The 20,632-nt window shown below is 38.1% G+C and overlaps 1 protein-coding gene across 1 annotated transcript; it reads right to left on the reverse strand.

The window, feature by feature from the left end:
* Positions 1-1,471: 1,471 nt before the first annotated feature.
* On the reverse strand, positions 1,472-6,564 carry LOC149646249 (uncharacterized). Its single transcript, XM_089850309.1, has 3 exons — positions 6,499-6,564; positions 1,741-2,000; positions 1,472-1,685 (listed from the first exon to the last, which is right to left on the reverse strand). Exons 1-3 carry the CDS (start codon positions 6,562-6,564, stop codon positions 1,472-1,474), a joined length of 540 nt encoding a protein of 179 aa, XP_089706435.1.
* Positions 6,565-20,632: the final 14,068 nt, after the last annotated feature.

Consider the following 20,632-nt stretch of genomic DNA (forward strand, 5'->3'; position numbering starts at 1 on the left):
TAGTGTGGATTTAGTTTATAATACAAGTTTCAACAAAATATTAACTTTAATTGCAATTACCCTAAAATTTTAATGTATGCGCTTTTGATATATTTTAATGATCATTTAAATTAATTTGAAAGTGAAAAAGGAAACTACTGTGGCTGTATCACAATTTACGCAAAGGTTACACAACACCTAACATAGCAGACGGCCTTTACAGCAGATCCCGTACATTAGTACAAAAACTAAATTATAGGTGGCGTAAAGAATCTAGCCCAATTCCGTTTTGAATCACCAAATTTCTGAAGGGGAGAGTTAAAAGCGGGAGGATTTATCAACGAATGTTTTTCAGAGAGACTACTGGAAGTTCTATCGGTGCGGACCGTCCCTAGCGTTAGTTAGTTCCATGTGAAAACACTACCGTTTATTTCTAAACCATAATAATTTGGATAGATATGGCATTTTTGACTTAAAACTAGAAGCGCCAACAAACTGTTATGAATTCAGTATTAAGTAGCGTAAAACCTAGGTCCTAGGCCTAGGGTTGGGATTTGTAGCATGAATCGAAGCAGACTGCGAATTTTGTAATTCCAAAACAGAGCTGGAAATTAGCTTTCATATAATCTTTAAAAGAAAAGACAATATAAACACTATATAACAATAGACAAACTAAAATACAACTTAAGCCTTGGCCGTAAAGAACGTCGAAAAGCTTACTTTAAATGATATTAAAAACCTCTATTAACTGTAATTATTTACCTCAATTACTTTTCTAGACGAAAACTCGACCTGATAACGACGTATTTGTTTCTAAGGGTGTTATAGTTGGTTAGAAAATCCAAATAAAGTTGTTCAAGCTCGGTAAAATACTAAACAAGCGTCGACTGCTCAAAAACAATTTCAACCATGGAGCCTTATCTTCTTAAGAACATAGCCTCCTGGATCACGCGACTCGCGGACGCAGGCTGCTGGCGCTATAGGTTGAACTTCCACAGAATGAAGCAAACTGAAAATGTCAACTAAACTTGTTATCAGACACAAAGGTAGGCCCTCCCTTGTTCTCAATCTGGTTGAAAATTGAAGAAATGGGTATCAGCGCGCTAACAGGTTAACCTGACGTTTAACTCAAGAGCCGTACTTCCGTAATTAACTAAAATTAACATACTTAGACTTAATTTTTTCTGATTAAACTAGCCGAAAGCACACCCTGAATATTTAATTGTTAATATAGGAGTATTCCGAAAAGTAACTTCGCTCTAGTTTTTCAGTTAGAGAAATATCACGAAAAACCCCATGTTAATCTCCATAGGAAAATTGGTAAAATCATGTGAATTTTGCTTTAACGTTACAAAAGAGTATCAAGTCATACCTACAAGAGCCTACCGAACAAATTATAATCAATATTTTTTTCATCGCAAAGCGGGAGAATCGATTTCATATTTTTAGTCCATGCTGTAGTTCCTCAGTTCAAGAGTCTCCGTTCCACATGTTAGTTGTTGAAGCCGTGTCGTAACTCTACGAGCATTACCTTAAAGGAAATGGCCATTGAAGAGATGTACGCGAGAAATATGGCGCCAAAATTATCGAGAGAAGTCTTCGAAAAGTCTAAACCCCGCTTTGTTTTCAAGAATTTTGAGCAGGCCTTTTTGTTCAACAGAAAGTTGGCTCTCATTCGATGTCCAGTCTCCCAATAGTTCATTATTCTGTCGCGTAATGAAAATGTCAGCAAATGATTTTACCAATAACAATGTCTCTTACCTCAGATTGACCAAGTCTTTCAATGTATTCGAAGCCGCCTTGGACACTTCGAAAGCAACGGAGAACTGGCCGAAAGGATCTCTTCCGTAATGCAAGTCTTTCCCCGCTTTGTAACCGTGAAGGCACATGTATTCCAAATGATGAACGGTGCCAAAGTAGACGGCGTTCCCTTGATTGAAGACTTCGTTCTCGTCTCCCTGTCTTCGATTCATTTTTTGGAATCTTCTTTCGTATTCTAGCAAAACGTCTTTACGATATGCCTAATTGGAATGAAAATTACAAATTTTAATTGTATTGTGTACGAGCCAAGTGCGGTAAGATTCCAAGTAATTGGTTATGCAAATACGCGGGGAAAGGAAACGATTTTTACTCCGGAGGTGACAGAAGGGTTGATGGGGTCAAATGACCATTAGTGGACATCGGGCTGTCCGCGCCTTGGGGATATCAAACTTCGTTTCAGAGACGCTTCTCTTAAACGAGTTACAAATAAATTGCCCGAAGTTATTATAGGATTGAAGTATATAAGCCCCTGCTGTTCTTTTTAGCAAAAGTATTAAGTGTGAAAATAGAAAGTACACTTCATTAACAATTTAATGCCTTTGGCTACAGAAGACATGTAAACTAAGAAGCAAACTACCCTCTGTTCAACCTCAAACACGAACTAATAAAACCAGGAATAGCTTCTTGACGTCATAGGTTTATAGAATGTAGTACATGATGCTGCTGGCGATCCAAACGTTAATTTTTGGTGCTAGAGCTAGCATCTGCTACTTTACGAGCCTACACACGGCTTGTTCCCTGTGCTACGGTCGGTAGAGCTGAAATTACGCAGAGGGGGTCGACACTATTCTGGGATAAAGGAGGGCTTCTCATATTGCACAGCGCGAGAAAGTTTCAACGAAGTGTACTTTTTTGTATTTATATCCATATACTTTTGCTTTTAGTAAATCACATATTATGAAAAACCAATCATATCAATCTGGAATAGACAACAACCGAAAGATGATGTTGTGGGAAGCCAAAAAGTTGAGACTTTTGTCCAAAACTGCGAACGCGGTACCCTGAGGTGTAACAACAAACACACACAGACATTGCCGAAACAGAACCTCTTCGTGACATACGTCACTTGGCGAGGTAAATAGCTGGACTTTTAGTGCAACGAAGTGTACTTTTTTGTATTTGTATCCATATGCTTCTGCTTTTAGTAATTCACATATTATGAAAAACCAATCGTATCTACCGTGCCTATCTGGAATAGACAACAACCGAAAGATGATGTTGTGGGAAGCCAAAAAGTTGAGATTTGTGTCCAAAACTGCAAACGCGGTACCCTTAAGTGTAACAACAAACACACACAGACATGGCCGAAACAGAACCTCTCCGTGACATACGTCACTCAGGTTTTTACTGTAGCTTAAATAATCAGACTCGTATTCCTATGTAGTAGGATCGGTGCGCGTGAAAGATGTGTGCTTTAAAACTGATAAATTCGAATTAATACAACAAATAAATGTTGAACACGTTTGCTTTAATTTGCAAACTGGGATTGCGGTACCCTGGGGTGTAACAACAGACACACACAAATACGGCTGAAACACAGCCCCACTATGACATTTAGTGATTGTTTATATTTGTAGAGCAAAACAATGATTAAGAATATCGAAGGTAAATCTTTACTGATTTTGAACCTTGGCATTCCTGTCTTTGATTCATCCCCACCCATTGTCACCCCAGATTAATAACATAATATCATAAGTTAATAAGATATGCTCCCTAAGTATGACACAACCTAGACTTATAAATGATAGAGACCAGAGAGTGTAGCAGCCAGTATACCGAATTAATTCGGTATACTGGCTGCCTTTACGTAGCCCCATTTGTTGCCCCCCTTTTCTATCTATCTCTTTCCTCTGGATGGTAGAGGGCATGAAGGGGAAAATATGGTTGGGAGGGAGGGGGGAATTGATGACGTCACATGATGTTGTTGGCGGGAAATTTCAATTTATAGGGGATTTTTTTCGTGTATTGGTATGAGGTCATGTAATTTATCGGTGGTGACGGCGTTCAGTGTCCATAGTGGTATTATTTGGGTGTATCTTTAGGATAGTGTGTACATTTATGGTATGATTTAGTGCTAATTCTATAGGTTCAGTACACCCTTTCTACACCCACCCTTCTAGTAATGTTGTTCTTTGTATGATTTTGAGGTCTCTCCATGTATGTTTATGTTTCCCTTATATTATTCGTATATTACAAGAACTAACTTTAAGTGAGATAAGGTCTTCGTAGTTTATTGAAAATTATGCTTTGATGATGTTCTAAGTGTTCTCCTGTTTTGTGTATTAGTTAGTAGACGAAATACAGGGTTAAAACAATAGTACACTTTAGTATCATAAACGTGGTATTACAGTTGGGTAGTTGATTCGAAGTTAAATTGAACAAATACTACTATAAAACATAATAAAATACACATCTTAACTAAAGTATACACGAATATGGCTAGACTATTTCATATTTTTTCTATTTAGCAAACATTTTTAAGGGGCATTTTAACCAAAAAAGAATTACATATACCGTAACACATGATTTGTTACAAACCTTGTCAACAACCTTTCTCTCCAGAGTTCGGAAGTGAAATGACTCTATAGTTTACAAAATTCCCTTTTTGACACCCAACAGGTATATATTTTATGACATTAAAAGGGAGGAGGAGATTGAACTTGGTACGTAACAAAAGAATTTATCCCCATCTGTTTTTATTTATACGTAAACACGTTCAGACGTGTCTAGATTTTTTTGAGATTGGGGGGGGGGGCAGGGCCTTTTGATTCCTTGTATTCTTATCAATGGAATTTATTTTTCTTTAAGTGGACCTCCAACCAGTTGGTTTAGGGCCTTAAAAGGGGGCGTGGCTAAACCAGTTGTATTGTTATCAATGGAATTTATATTTACACTGTTAGAAAAATGAGTCCAATGACTGTCCAAATTTGCACAAAGTAATCCAAATTTGGATGGCAAGTGATGTAAGGGTCCAAAAATGGTAGTTTTAATCCAAAAATGGATGCTTTCGATTCTTGGTGCTTAAACTATCCAAATTTGCACACATAGTCCAAATTTGGATGGGAAGTGATGTAAAGGTCCAAAAATGGTAGCTTTAATCCAAAAATGCATGTCTTCGATTCTTGGTGCGAAACCCATCCATATCTCAACATAAACACCCTAGACTCGAACAAAGAGGGGTTAATGTATATAAAAGGGTTAAGGTAAAAGAAGGGAGAGCGAAATCATATTTGAGGATCTCCTACATAAATATTTACCTATTTCTCATCAATCATTTCTCTTTATTGATAAGCAACTGCAGAAGAAGAGGTAAAAAAATACTGCCCTACAATATTTCAGAGAGTCACGCTTGAAACATCTTTTGGTCATTTACCTCAAAACGACTTCTTTATTCCGTTTTTATTAACTAACGATATCAATACTCGTCATACATTAACTTTGGAAAGAGCTTCATGTCTTAATTACTCGCTTTATATAAACTATGAAATGTTTCTTACTCGTTTCTTCCTTACTCGTCCCATATAAACTTTGACTACAGATTTTTTGGTTAAGATAGGTTTTTGTCAAATATTTTATTAAAATTATTCGATATTATTTATTTTTATCGAGAGTTACTTATCATACTTTTAGTTGTATCGTTTTTAAGAGAGGTTTTCCCTATTATCATTTGAACCTAGCTATTATTGACGTTTGACTCCTAGAATACGCCTCTTTCGCGAGTGTCTGAAAGACCAGAAAATGGTGTAGTTAGATTGGGGATGACAAAAAGAGAATAGTGGTCAGTGTACCTTCCAATATTCCACAATTCCGCTAACTGTGAATTTTGATCACATGAACTGTGAAATTGAGAACACTTTTGTTCAGATTAGGAATCTGCGAAAGCAATCTCTTGGGGTGTAACGACAGACAGACAGGCACACACAAAGACAGATGGATACGTCGAGAACAGAACCTCTCCATAGCATACATTACTCGGTGAAGTAAAGAATCTAGCATCCATATTGACTTCATATGAGCCAATTATTTTTCGACATTTGTCCAGTGTTGGTTAGGTATTACACCAATATGGGCTCCATATTACTCCAATATGGGCTCGATGTTAGCCCAATATGAGCCTTATATTAGTCCAATATCGTTTAGAAATTTGTCCAATCTTGTCTTGAATTTAGTCCAATATTGGCTTGAATTTAGTCCAAAATTGGCTTGATATTAGTCCAATATTGGCTTGATATTAGTCCAATATAAGCTTGATATTAGTCCAATATTGGCTTGAAATTAGTCCAATATTGGGAGGATACTAGAACATTTTTGCCCACTTGCGTAAAAATTGGATGACATCCTGACTATTTCTGGGTAATAATTGATCCCTTAATAGATGATTCTGGATCCAATTTTGGATGAGACTCCAAATCTGGCTTATCATTTGACCGTCCCTTTTTGGACGCAAATTACGTTATCCAAAAATAGACGAAAAACTGTGCTGTCTCAGAGTCAGCCGTTTGGATCCATTTACATCCAATTTTGGACAACATTTTTTAACAGTGTAGAGTGATTTATGACTCACACAAACGTGTTAAGACATTCCATCGGCTTTTTATTTATACGTACCCACGCTCAGAGGGGTCTATGGCCTTAAAAAACGGGGCGGAACTTGAGCAAAATAATTTATTTTGTCAATTCTTTAATTGGACCACTCACCAGGTTGTTTAGGACATTAAAAAGGGGCGTGGTTGAACCAGTTGCATTGCTATGATTGGAATTCATTTTCAGATTTATTACTTTAGTTGGTGACTCACTCTACCACCAAACATTTAATTGATTCCAGGTGGTTGCCCCGAGGGTAATGTTTGGACAATTCTATGATGTTTTTGTAGCGTTCGCAAAAATCAAGAAGTATCATAAGGTTGAAGCATTAACCTAATACGTACTATATTTATCAAAATTATCGGCCTAGTAATCAAAAATTTGTGGAAAAAGTAAAACGGTATTGAACGAAGCATCATTCACAACGCATTTCGTGTTAGAAGTAAAAAACAACCGAAACGTTTTTGAACATTTGAGTTACAATTGACCGACACGAAATAGATCATTCAAAATTCCTAAAACCCCATAGGAATACATGGGAAAATGAATAGACCACCGAAACGAAAACATTCGTATACATTACATTTTACCGACACGAAACCGGTCATTTGAAAAATATTTCAAATGTTTAAAGCGTTGAGTTAAATTTTAGCTAAATTTATCAAAATTACCCTATGTTTCACCAAAAAAAACTTTTCATTTAGCACCGATTAAGAATTTGGGATACATTTCTTAACGGTATATACTCCACCCAAGGGGGTGGGAGGGGGAATGAGATCAACAAAGATCTTAAGGGCATAATAAAATGATTGTAAAAATAACTCGCTCTGACATGCTGAAGGGTCCATTACCATTAGGTGCGGGAGGTTGCAACGTTCTCCCCATCCCCATTGTATGTTGTGAGTTGTTATGGAGTCAAGTACACAAAGGTTGACAAGAATACGCCATATCTTGGAGTACAACCCCCTAAAAAACTACTTATTGTACTATTTATTTCATTGATCTTGGGAAACTGGAGTTCCTAAGTCTATGGTTTCAGAACTGTGACATAAAAATACGCTTACAGTCTAACATTGCAATAGTTAAGGACAATAAATATTTCGTAATATCTACGTAAGAAATTTAGTATAAAAACCCCCTGACTCAATAGAGTCGAGTATCATTATTCGAGAAGACCTTAAACGTGTAAGATGGATAATCAAGAAGCGGGCAAAAGGAAGATAGGTGTGACTAGCGATCGTAAAATTAACGGGAGATTCCATATATCTAAAGAGTTGTTCTTAACAGCTGTATTTGTAAACGGTACGTTGGACCCCGAAGTTCGCATATGTAGGAAACAATCTTTAAAAAACTTCGCCATTTCAACAAGTACATGGGAAAAGCTGATTCCACGTTTACCCGTATTAGCGGGTTGGACTGCCGCCCACGAAACCAACAATTTTGAAATCGTGTTAAACGATAACCCCAATGAAAAGACAACGATTGTGGCATACCATAACACATGTCACATCAGAGACATGCTAAATGAGGAGTCTATTGTTTTGAACTGCCTGGAAACAGCGGCCCTGAATCGCGTTTCGGGCGCTGTAAAGGAGCATCTTATAAAGATAAATGACCATGAAATTGTGTTTACACACATGGCCGATATTATCATAGAGTTTTATAACGCCATTTATGAGAACTTATACGGGGAATACGAACGCATACCTTGTTTGGATGGTCAACCCGAGAAATTCGACGCACTGGTCGGGTACTTCACTAACTTTATAACGTCGCACCAAGTCGTGACGAAATTTAACAATGTACTTGAAGAAGAAAATCTTGAAAACTACTTTTATAATTATAATTTATTTTCTTTAATTTCGGGTCAAATAACTTATTTAAAAACCCGAATGCATTTATTAACTCATTTTTAATTTATATCTACTTGTTAATTTGCTTTTTTTTGGTGTTTAAAATAAATTGAATTTAAATCCGAAAAAACTGGTCCATTTGTATATAACTAATTCCAAGCGTATCTTTTGTTTCTTTTGCTATTTAAGCCTAAAAAACTTTGACGCTAAAAAATATAAGCTTAATTTAAATAAAGAGGGAAGTATATAAAACCAAAAAAAAATTTTTTTATTTTTAAAATAATTTACAAATTTTTTTACAGTGTGTTTTTTGCCCCCCCCTCCACCCTCTCGTTCACGGCAACGAGAGGGTTTGCACGAGTGCACGAAAGCCGCTGAATATTTGGTCATCTCGACCTTCGTACACCCGTGCGTGGCGCGCGGAGACCTCCAGAAACCGTACCCGGCGATACAGGTGCAACTGTGAGAGTTCCAGGATAACCCTGTGTGTGAGAGAGATGATGAACTACTTTATTTCGAAATGAAGTAGGCTGCCCTGCCAGTACAGAGTTGCTATAACACAGCGTACCGTTCAGTGTTAAAACACATCGTTAAATATATTTAAAAGAAATAAAAATTAAAAAGTAATGATAAATACTAAAAATTATAAATTACAAAACATTCACAAGTATCTTTTTTTTTACATTTCATTTCATGATTTTTCATCTAGTATTTATACCCAAATATTGTGAGATATTTCAAGTTAAACAGATCAAAGTTGAGATATTCTTAGTATACACTAGATTTTAGTGTGCGTGAAACAAGTGGAAATGACTGCCGTCGAAATGTCGTTAATCATCGCGGTTGGTAAATTGAACCTGCGAATAAAGTCCGTAAAAAATTTAGATATTGTTCCCCTTGATCCTATGTAAAGGCCAATGGTCTCCCATTCCTGAATCTCTGTAAACTTTCCCCTGAAGTAATCGTGTGTGGGGTTCATATACGCTTTCTTTTCCAAGTCAACCGCATTAGCTTGGCCGAGATCTTTTTCGAATCTGACTAATGGGTCAATTATGAAACCTCTAGGGGTCTGTGTGTCCGAAGCGGCACGGTCTGGACATTGTATTTTTCCTCTTCGGTCAATAACCACGAGATCCGCTCTTTTATTCGTGTTGGTCGTGTTGTCCACACAGTGGACCTCCTTGTACACCTCGTATCCAGCGACCTTTAGACCTTCTTCTATGGCTGTTACTACACGATTATGTCTTGCAATTACCATGTCATTAGTGGCAGGACAATCTTGGAGAACATGACATAGGGATTCTTTCTTCATGCAGTTTGGGAAACGGCATGAGGTGGTTCCTTCCGATTGGCCTTTTGTGCCTCTAGTGGCGCAGCTGTTGCAATTCATTTTTATTGCGGTGGTCCATTGCGACGATGACAAACCGTAGCCTGTGGTCATCCAGCTATTAGCTCTCGGATATTCCGAAAACTGGATTACCCCAAGTCCCTTTCCAGGGAGCATGCTCCATTCTTCAAATGCGTTCTTTCGTAGAGTGTCACGTATTTTCTGGGCGGATGGGGTTGTTGATGAGTCCTCTAGGTGGATATTAAGTTTATTTAAACAATCATGGATTTCCGCCTGTAAGTCCCGACAGCCATTCAGAACTGGATCGTTGATGGTTTTCAGTTTTAGGCTGATGCTATAATGTTGCAAATAGGCCTCCCAGGCGGCACATACAACCCCTAGACCTCGCAGTTTTCGTGGAGAGTATATCATCATATCTGGCGTGTCTGTTGGAATCAGAAGTATTTGCTTCAAGGCTCCCCTTATAAACCTATCTAAGTCGTCTAGGAACTGCTTCGTCAGATTCCGTAAAGGAGCACTTTGTAAAGGACACACCACTGAAGGCCAAATGAATTGGTTAATGATGTTGTGTTTTTGGCTTGGGTTCAACAGTGGACTAGCAACTAAAAGGTCCAAATTGTTTCCAACAGACTGAATCACCTTAGCTTTGTCCAGGACTATTCCGTCTTCGAAGTCAATGCCCAAGTACTTCACCCTTTCACCGGGATTTAAAGTGGGAATAGTATCCCCACTTAGTGTCGATATCGCGTCTGCGGAGTGGTCTAGGTGCCCATGCCTAATGATAATTGCTTTACTTTTCGCACAGTTGACCGTAAGGCCTATTTGTCGCAATCCATCCATGACTATTTGCACCAGCACTTCCATCGATTCCTTGGATTTAGCCACAGCTACCGTGTCATCCGCGAAGCCTAGCCCCGAAATTGACTTTTGTCCTTCCACAACTTCATAGCCATGTGCTTTGGCTACCGTTTCTTCCGTTAATTCCTTCAGAATAAAATCAATTGCAATATTGAAAAGCGTTGGAGATAGTGGAGCACCTTGAGGTACGCCTCTATTTAATTTAATTTTCCCCGATTTCTGATGGTTCGCTTCTATTTGAACCTCATTGTCGGTTATTAGAGCCATCTGTAAGTTGCGTTGTCTTTCCGGAATTGGAAGGGTGTTTAACGTATTCGCGATATGTTTATGACTGACGTTGTCAAATGCTTTAGCGACGTCTAAAAAGACAACCGCACAGTTTGATTTCTTCACCTTTGCCGACTGTAAAACTCCGTTCACCAAGGAAGCGTTGATATGCGTGCCTGGAGTGGCCACAAAACCGCGTTGCGCCGCACAAGGCTGGAACTGTGAACGAAGTCGTTTGTCTATGGCACGCTCAATAATTCTGCGGATCAATGGAAATATCATGATGGATCTCCAATTGTTCAAATTCATTTCGTCACCTCCCTTATGGATAAGAATTGACCTGGCAATTTTCAATGACGATGGAACATATGTCCATTTCTCCATCAGTGTCGCGATCCACGCTATGACTTTACTGCATTTTGTTTCTTTGACTGCTCGCATAAGAACTCTATCTGGGCCAGGATCCGTATCTATGGCAATACCCTTCATGGCTGCCAAGATTTCCTCAGCAGTATATGGAATATCCACCACCCCATCGTTCATTGGTGTCACTGGTTCATATTTAAGTCTGGTGCAGGCGTTTGGCTCCGCGAAGAGTTTTTCATAGTGGGCCTGTATTCCCTCCATGGGAACTTTGCACGATACATAGTGATCCTGTTTAGCTATGGATCTCCAGACCTTCCTTCTGCGGTTGTAGTAATCTGAGCCTGCTCATAAAGATATTCCTTACGACTTTTTTCGCTACGGTTCCTTCTATCCCTTTGTGGGTTGGTGGAGTTTCTATGCCCCTTATGCTTCTCTTTCCCCATGTTGCGCTTCCTAGCGTCAAAGTATTTAGAAGCAGGATGTTTTGGGCCGGGCAGTCTGTTGATGACCGAAGCCAAGAATGTTTGAAACTCCCGACAGACTGTGTCCAGTGCCGGACGATTCTCATCGTCAGCCAGCGATTCGAGACGTTGCTCAAAATCATTTATTTCCGTGAATGTTAATTGGCCACCCGGTATTTGATCTACACTAAACCCCAAAGTATCCTCCACCAGCCTGGCGGATTCGTCATGCTCGGCATTTGTTACCGGCGGTATTGAAGCCGACACTTGGTCGGACGCTTTAGTGGCCGAGACCTTTCCCTCGCTCTTTTTCCGTTTTTCCTGGTAGTTTGCCGTCACCATAGCGCGGGATATTTCTTTATGGGAATTCGAGATATGGACACGAATACCTTGGTCACCTTTGAAGGCCTTACCGCAATGAGGACACGGTTTCATAACGGGTTGGGGTCTGACCACTGTCGGCGAGGGAGTATGCGTACCGGATCTTACCGAACGCACCGACTTCATTACGGGAAGTTTTCGTTAAGTCCTGAGCCAGCTTTCTTTAATTTCTTTTTTTTTAAAGATGGCGGCGCCCGTAGACCCAATGCTTGAGTGTACACTTACTCGAATGCAAAGAAAGGGACAGCTACCGGCGAGTTTTAAGATTCCATGGATGTTTTAATATTAATTTAGAAGAATTATATTACTCGAGAACTTTACTAAAAGAATCCTGACAATCGCGAACTATACAATAAGTATTGTATTAACGATTAGACAATGCGAAGACCGAGGCTTAACGCGTGATCTGCGGAGCTAAAAAAATGCGACTTTCCCCAACGAGAGAGAGAGAGAGAGAGGGTTAATAAAGTATTGAACGACTGATAAAAAATTAACTCACCGGAACCCTCGACAGTTGAATGCCGGGAAGCTAAAAATTAAAAAAATTAAGTTTAGATAAAATAACAAAATAATAGGGTAAAAACTCACTCGTGAGGAATAAAAGTACAGTTGTTGTACACGACCTGCCGAACTTGGTTCAGCAGGTCGTGCATGAACTCATTATCCTCGACGACCTCGGCGAGTACCGCCAGGTACACCGTGATTTGGTATATGAGACTACGAGTAAACAGAGATTATAATTTCATGTTATATTGAATAAATTAAATGAAGCACTTACAAGTCTCCATTGATGTTAAGATCTTCCTTTCCAGGCCGTGGCATTACTTGCCAAGGATAGTATATGGCAAGGAGAGGAATGTATGGCTGTGGTGACGGGGTAAGCGATGGGCTGAGCCTTCGCTGCGGCCCAACAACGCAGCGAGGGCGTTGTGGGACTCTGGCCCCGGACTCCGGGGTCCCCGATCGGGATGTCCCCTGCGAGTCCGAAAACTCACAGGGGAAATACGGCGTGTCGATACCGTGGACGTAGCTATAGAGAAAGATTTTTTTAGGTCTTCTCTTAAAAAACTAAGTTTTTAAAAAAAAAATTTCTTACCATGCTGAAGAAAGGTCCATAGCGTCTAGTTGGGTGTGGTGGTGGCTCATGTTTCAGAGAAAATGGTGCCTTTGGGGGGTCAACCCAGTCGTTTTATACTTTTTACTAGGGTCAAGGCGTGTTCGAAATCAAACACGTAACCCCGAGGTATTTAGCACGTACAAGGCTAGAAAATTTTCGCGGGCAAATTGGTCCGACGCCTTGCTTTTGGACTATTTTTCAGATATCTTTCTTTTTGGATACCTTTGGAAAAACAGCATTTCTTTGATCTACCGTACAAGGGTCTTTGGTTTAACCGTATTTACCATCTCGAATAGTAAAAGTCCTTGTTAAAAGCTTAAAGAGGCTACTATAGTGAAAGGCAGGATTATATCCTTAGCTTTGAAATTATTTCAACGCGTTCATGGCGTCTTACGGCCCTTTTCAACTAGTGTTTGTTCTATTGTGATGTATTTTTCTCGAAGGGGTTTGGGAGGGGTCGACTATGTTTAGCCTTTGATATTCTTTATAAGGCTCTTTTAGTACAATGCAAGTAAAAACATCTTAGCTTCCGATCCCGTGCTTACCTAACATGCATATACCATAAAATGATAAAATTCTTCTAACTCTTGTGGAAGTCTAAAAAAGCGTTCCTTTCGGACATATCTACTTCGCTGTAGGCAAAAATAGGGAATAAATTCGATTACAAGCTAACGCTATAGGGCAAGGACATATAAACATTTAAAAAATATATAAGATATATACGGAATCAGTTGAGGGTACAACTCCTATTGGTGTCTTACTACAACCACTACACTACAATACAAATCTCGAAGAAGCTATAACACGCAGGCAATGGATGCTTTGTCAACGCAAGGTTCCACTCTTAAATTAGAATGAGTTCAACGCGTTCATTGCGTCTTATGGCCCTTTTCAACTAGTAATAATTCTATTGTGATATATTTTTTCTTGAAGAGGCTTGTTCGGGGGGAGGGGGGCTATGTTCATTGTTTGGTATTCTATTTTAGGATCTTTTAGCACAATTCATGTAAAAACATCTTCGCTCCCAATCCCGAGATTACCTAACAGGCGGATATCATAAAATTCCTCTAGCTATTGTAGAGTGCTAAAAAGTGTTCCTTTCGGACATAACTACTTCGCTGTAGGCAAAAATAGGGAATAAATTCGATAACAAGCTAACGCCATTAGGGAAGGCTATATAAACAATTTAAAAAATGTAAGATATATACGGAATCAGTTGTATCTTACTACAAGTGCTACAGGGCCATACAAATCTCGAGGCAGCAGGCCTGGGAGTGGATGTTTTGTCAACGCAAGGTCCCACTCTTAAATTCGGTTCACCTTTGATGTTTGGTCGATAGTTAGCTTCTTCAACTCTTGCAATCCCTCCCCTTTTTCAATTCGGAACTTATAGAAGATAACACCTAGTTCTGTACACCATCTGTATATCATAAACAACATTTTTTTTTGAATCATTTATGTGCCCCTGACCATAGCGAAAATAATATTTTACGTCTTCTGTAATTCCATAAATATGCATGGGAAACAAGATGCCCGGCCACTGTTAAGGTGTGGACCGGGTTTTCCCGATCTCCTCTCTTTACCTGTCAATATTTGATTGATTGTGTATGCTTATAGTTTTGTAAGCTTATATCAAAAGATGCTTCTGTAGGAATAAATTTATAAAGACTATGATATAAAGTAAAAAGTTACTTTCTTTAAAAATATATATATAATAAGGATATTTTTTCAATTTTCATTTTAAATGGAATTTGATTTAACCTATAGTAATTTCTTCTATCTTCGTAAGGAAGATGATAAATTTTAATATTATTTTTAAATCTTACGTAAGTCATTAAGTTTTTATATGCAAAGCGTTTATTTGTTTTCTAACGTAAAGTTCCAAGACCAATCTTTCGAGATGTGTAGTTTTGACTTTAAAAGTATGATAAAATTCTTCCGTGTTTTCTAAGGGTTCTTTCCTAGATCGTGATTTTGTTATTTTTGGTGTACGTCTCTGTTTCATCTATGCTAAAGGGGATGTTTTTAGTAGACCCACCTCTGATAAAATTACATTTAGGGAAATGTTTTAAATGTTCTTCGTAAGGAATATCGGTGGGTTTCCAGGCTAATAAAATGCAGTTGCATTCGAAGTACTGTACTAGATCATCGGTATGTAACGAATAAAGCCCAGCTCTGCTGTCTCTTCTTTAAAAGTTTTGAAATTTGTCCTCTTAAGGAATTAAATATGTTATATTTAAGTGTCTAGTTGCTACCGGGCTGATTAGAAGTTACCTATTCCGTAAACATGTTCAGGCAAGGTCTTTGGTGGGTGGTCGAACCATTTGTTATCATTGGAATTTATTTTGGGTTTTATTGCTTTACGTAGGCCTACTTCTCGCCTACACATTCATAGTGTTATTCAGGACCGTGGGAAACTATAGGGTCATAGGTTAGCTTAAGGTAGAGTTGAAAGTAACATTTTGAAAAATGTACAATTGTTTTATGACCTGTTAGAGAAATTCGGAATGTTGTTATTTAACAGACTTGAAGATAACAAAGGATATTTTGACAATTGAGAATCTCTAGAAACGCTTTACACATCATGTTTTTTATTTATTACCCCCATAAAGTATTATCCCTTATTTGCGGTGTTTATACCAAAATTCTATTTACAGGCCACTCTTTTCTTGACATTTTATTTGACATAAAAAATCCATCGTTCTTTTGTTATAAAAATGGTAAACTGTTGACAAGCGTGTGTCAAAAATGCACAGTGAGAAAACATCTGGGGACTGATAAGCAATAAATCAGGCTATTTTTAAACAATTGAGGAATGTAGGCGTGTCTATTAAGAAATTTCGTTAGCTTAATGTAGCATTTTTTGGAAAATATACAATGGTTTTTATGACCTGTTAGAGAAATTCGGAACGTTATTATTTATCATACGTGAAGATAACAAAGGATATTTTCACAATTGAGAATCACTAGAAACGTTTTACATACCATGTTTTTAATTTATTACTCCAATAAAAATCTCTTATTTGCAGTGTTTGTAACAAAATTCTAATTATAGGCCACTCTTTTGTTGGCAATTTATTTAAGCATATCCAGCATTTTTTTTGTTATATAATCGGTAAAATATTGACAAGCGTGTGTCAGAAATGCATTGCGAGAAAACATCTGGTGACTACTAAGCAATAAATCAGGCTATTGTTAAATGATTGAGGAATGTGGGCGTGTCTATTAAGAAATTTAATATAAAAGCGGCTGAGGAAATGATCAAAATACACAGTCGATCTTCAAACACCGAAAGTTAAACATGGATCCTGAAGCTCTTCGTAGAACGTTGAACGAACTGACTATAAATAGACCCTGGCAGTTACATTTAATATAAGAGTTTCATTTCTACCTATGCACCTATCTGCGACTAGATCCGTTGTACGGACCTCAGACTCCACCACAACTCGTAGTACAGGGTGATTTAAATGCTATTCGAGCTTGCCTCGACTTACTCGAGTATATGAAAACAGTTGCTCGAGTACCAGAGGACTGTACTACTATAGATGAATTGGAAAACTTAAGGAATCTAATTCCTAGTCCCTTAAGAACTGAATACACAGATCGTCTAGCGAAACGACAAGCAGAAATTGAACGAGATATACATGAAGAAGAAACACTAATCGCCGACTTCAACAACTCGCAATATGACAAAGAGATAGCCGCGTTTTTAGACGAAAAGGACCAAGAACCACCCGTAGAGGAGATACCATTGAATGATACCTTACTTAGGGAGAACGGTTCTGCAGAGGCGCTTTCTGACGAAGAAATTGATGTACAATGGGGAGCAGGAGCCCAGGAACCGCCCACATCTATTGACACTGTACCCTCTTGCGAGATAATAGGACAAAGTGAGAGATTTTACAAACATTTTATCATGTATGGTAGAGAGGTAGTTTTTAGAATTACTGAAGATCCCATAGCTAGTGTATGTACCGTAACCAAATGCATTCATAGTAAGTACAGGCCTACAGATTACGTCCAAATTACTTTAAAGAGTGCGGCAAATATTTGTAGGTCCGAACTAGAATTATCTTTTAGAAGAGCAGATCAAGTCGACCCTAATATTCTTTTTGACCAGTTTAGTGTTATGCTCTATGATGACGAAATGGAATCATTTTTCCTTGGTCCCGTTAAAATGTTTTTTAGCATTGTAAGATTGCCTGAGGGCCAAGGGCGCTCTGTAGCCCGAGGGATTAAACCTTTCAAACTATTTTGCAAAGATAGACGTGGTATTGTACGCATAGTCAGTTCTGATAACCTGTGCTTAGCCAAATCCCTTTGTGTGGCTATAGCGCATAGAGCTTACGCCGACGATACATCGGGTGACAAGACGCTAAAAACGCGATATGCAACTATATCTAAAATAGACCCAAAAGGCACACTACAAAGAAATGAGGCTTTAGATTTATGTTATAAGGCCGACGTAAGGGTTAGTGAGTGTGGGACTGTCGAATCGTTTGAAAGGTTCAAATCTTATTTAAATCAATATTCGATTTTCGTATACAAATTCGAAAATAGCGTCCCTGTTTTGATTTTAGGCGAAAATGATCCCTATGATACTAGGCCCCGCCTCTTTTTACTAAATGAAAATAACCATTATAATGTTATTACAAATTTAAAACCCCTTTTCAACCACGACCGATTCTGCGAAAAATGCCTTATCCCTTATTGGCGAATACAATCGCATAAATGTAATGACTTTTGTTTTAGTTGCATGAGACCCACTATATGCCATGCCCCAAGAAAGCTTGTGGGTCTTGTTTACGAAAGTTCTTAGGCGATGATTGCTATCAAAGCCACTTAGCATCTTCAAGCAATAAAAAGTCCCTATGTGAACGTCTTTTTCATTGTAAAGACTGCTTAAAAATTATTGATTTTTCCCGAAGAACTGAGATGCATACGTGTGAAGAGATACATTGTCATGTCTGTAAGAAATATCAGCCGAGCAATCACTTGTGTTATATCCAGGTTATCACAGGCAAACCTCTGAAAGTTCAATCCGTTAAGAAACCTAAACCTAATCACCCAAACCGTATGTACATTTTCTTTGACATAGAATGTATACAAACGAAGGTTTGTCAGGAAAAGTCGGGTGCTTACGAACACCAAGCTATCCTTTTAGTCAGTATAACCGTGTGCGAGCATTGTATAGATGAAACTTTCCTAAATTTTAATTGTATTATGTGTTATCAGTTTGGTAAGCGTAAACAACAATTTTCAGGCGGTAATCCTATAGCATTATTTTTAGATTATTTAATGAAATTGCATACCGTTAAGAACGTCATCATACTGTCACATTTTGGCAGTAATTATGATAATCAGTTACTAATTAGGGAAATCATTAATAGAGATGAAAAATTCGTTCCATCTTTGAAAATTAACGGAACTCGAATTTTAGAAATGAAATTGTTTAACTTGCTATTTCTGGATTCTTATAATTTCATCCCTGTAGCTTTAGCAAAGTTTCCCGCTACTTTTGGTATATCAGACGCTGCTAAAGGGTATTTTCCACATTTTTTATTCAACGTAATAGAACATAATTTTGATGTTAATAGACAAAACGAAACCAACTATGTTATAGAAACTAATCTCCCCCCTATCGAAGCTTATGGTTGTCAATATTTTACAAGGAAAAATTTAGATGCCTTCTTAAAATGGCATAGCTCCGAAGATAGTAAAGGTAAAGGTTTCGACTTCGTGATGGAACTCAATTATTATTGTGAGAACGATACGGTTTTACTATTCCTAGGATGTTTAAGTTTTCGTACACTACTCTTTAAAGTAACTGGCGTAGATCCATTTAATTGCGGGGCAGTTACTCTTCCCGGCGTTTGCTCTTACGTATTTCGCAGAAATTATCTTAAACCTGATACTATAGGTATCATACCAGCCAATTATTACAGACTTAACGAAAATCAGTCAATAGGGGCTATAGAATGGCTGGAGTGGACAGCGCACAAACGAAATATATCTATCCAATCCTCCTTTAGAGGGAGAGAAACCAGAATACAAAAACTCAAAGTAGACGGTTTTTGTGAAACCAACAAGGAAATATTCGAGTACTGGGGGTGTTTTTATCACGGGTGTAAAATGCACTTTCCTCTAAACAGAAACAAGGCTTTGCACGGAGACCCTGCTCAGACTTTGAATTCCAGATATTTTAGAAGCATGAACGTGTTAGCCAAATTTGAATCCCTCAATTATAGAGTAAATTTCAAGTGGGAGTGTGAATGGCAGAAGAAAAAAGCAAATAAACCAGAAATAATAGAGTTTTTAAAATGTAATGACATTATGCCAAAAATAGTAAAAAGATTAGACCCTCGAGATGCATTCTTCGGAGGAAGATGTTGCGCTACAAAACTATACCATAAAACAACAGGATCAGAGCGAATTCATTACGTCGATTTCACAAGTTTATACCCTTTCATTAACAAGACTTCCAAGATACCTACAGGACATCCTGAAATCATATTAGACAACTTTCCAGACATATCATCGTTTGATGGACTTCTTAAATGTGACGTCTTACCGGCGCAAAACCTAATTCATCCTGTTTTGCCTGCTCGTATTAATGGAAAATTAACGTTTCCATTATGCTACACATGTTGTAAAACCCAGTTTCAAGGCGATTGCGAACATACTACAGAACAAAGAGAATTGCGAGGTACATGGGTAGTAGACGAGTTACGTCATGCAGTAGAGAATGGCTACAAAATCACACGAATGTACGAGGCTTGGTCATACAAAGTGACACAGTACGACACCAAAACAAAACAGGGAGGACTGTTTAAAGATTATGTTAATACCTTTTTAGAGTATAAAACCCTAGCTAGCGGCTTTCCAGCAGATTGCCAGACTCAAGAAGATAAAGAAAACTACGTTAAAATCTTCAAAGACGAAGAGGGTGTAGAACTGGATATCACTAAAGTAGAGAAAAATGAGGGTCTCAGATGCCTTAGCAAACTCATGCTTAACTCTTTTTGGGGTAAATTTGGCCAAAAAACAAGACACACCTCCACCGAACTAATCAAAGATGCCTACAAATTATATGCACTAATATTAAATCCGGATATAGAGGTTAAAAGTCTATTAACAATTAACGAAAACACCGTACTTGTAAAGTACGAATACATTATCGAAAACGAGATTGTGCACAAACACACAAACGTAGTTATCGCTTGTTACACAACAGCTATGGCCCGATTACATTTACTAAAACATCTTGAAAAGGTCGGAGACCTTTGTTTTTATTGTGACACGGATAGTTTAGTGTACCTCTCGCCAGACGGCGCTCATTTGCTACCGACAGGCGATTATTTAGGGGAGCTCAAAAATGAATTAGAACTTTATGGGCAAGACGCTTGTATTTGTGAGTGGGGGAGTGCTGGACCCAAGAACTATTCTATGGACATTCTCGACCCTAAAACTGGAAAAAACTAACATTATCAAAGTTAAAGGATTTTATTTAAACGTCTCTACTGAAAATTATATAAATTTCGAAACAATGAAGAAACTACATGGAGTAAACAATGAAGGTGAACCTCTAATGAACTCG

Source organism: Phalangium opilio, unplaced genomic scaffold (assembly GCF_054372755.1).
Source record: "Phalangium opilio isolate 3A_F unplaced genomic scaffold, DU_Popi_V2 ptg000089l_1, whole genome shotgun sequence".
NCBI lineage: Eukaryota > Metazoa > Arthropoda > Arachnida > Opiliones > Phalangiidae > Phalangium > Phalangium opilio.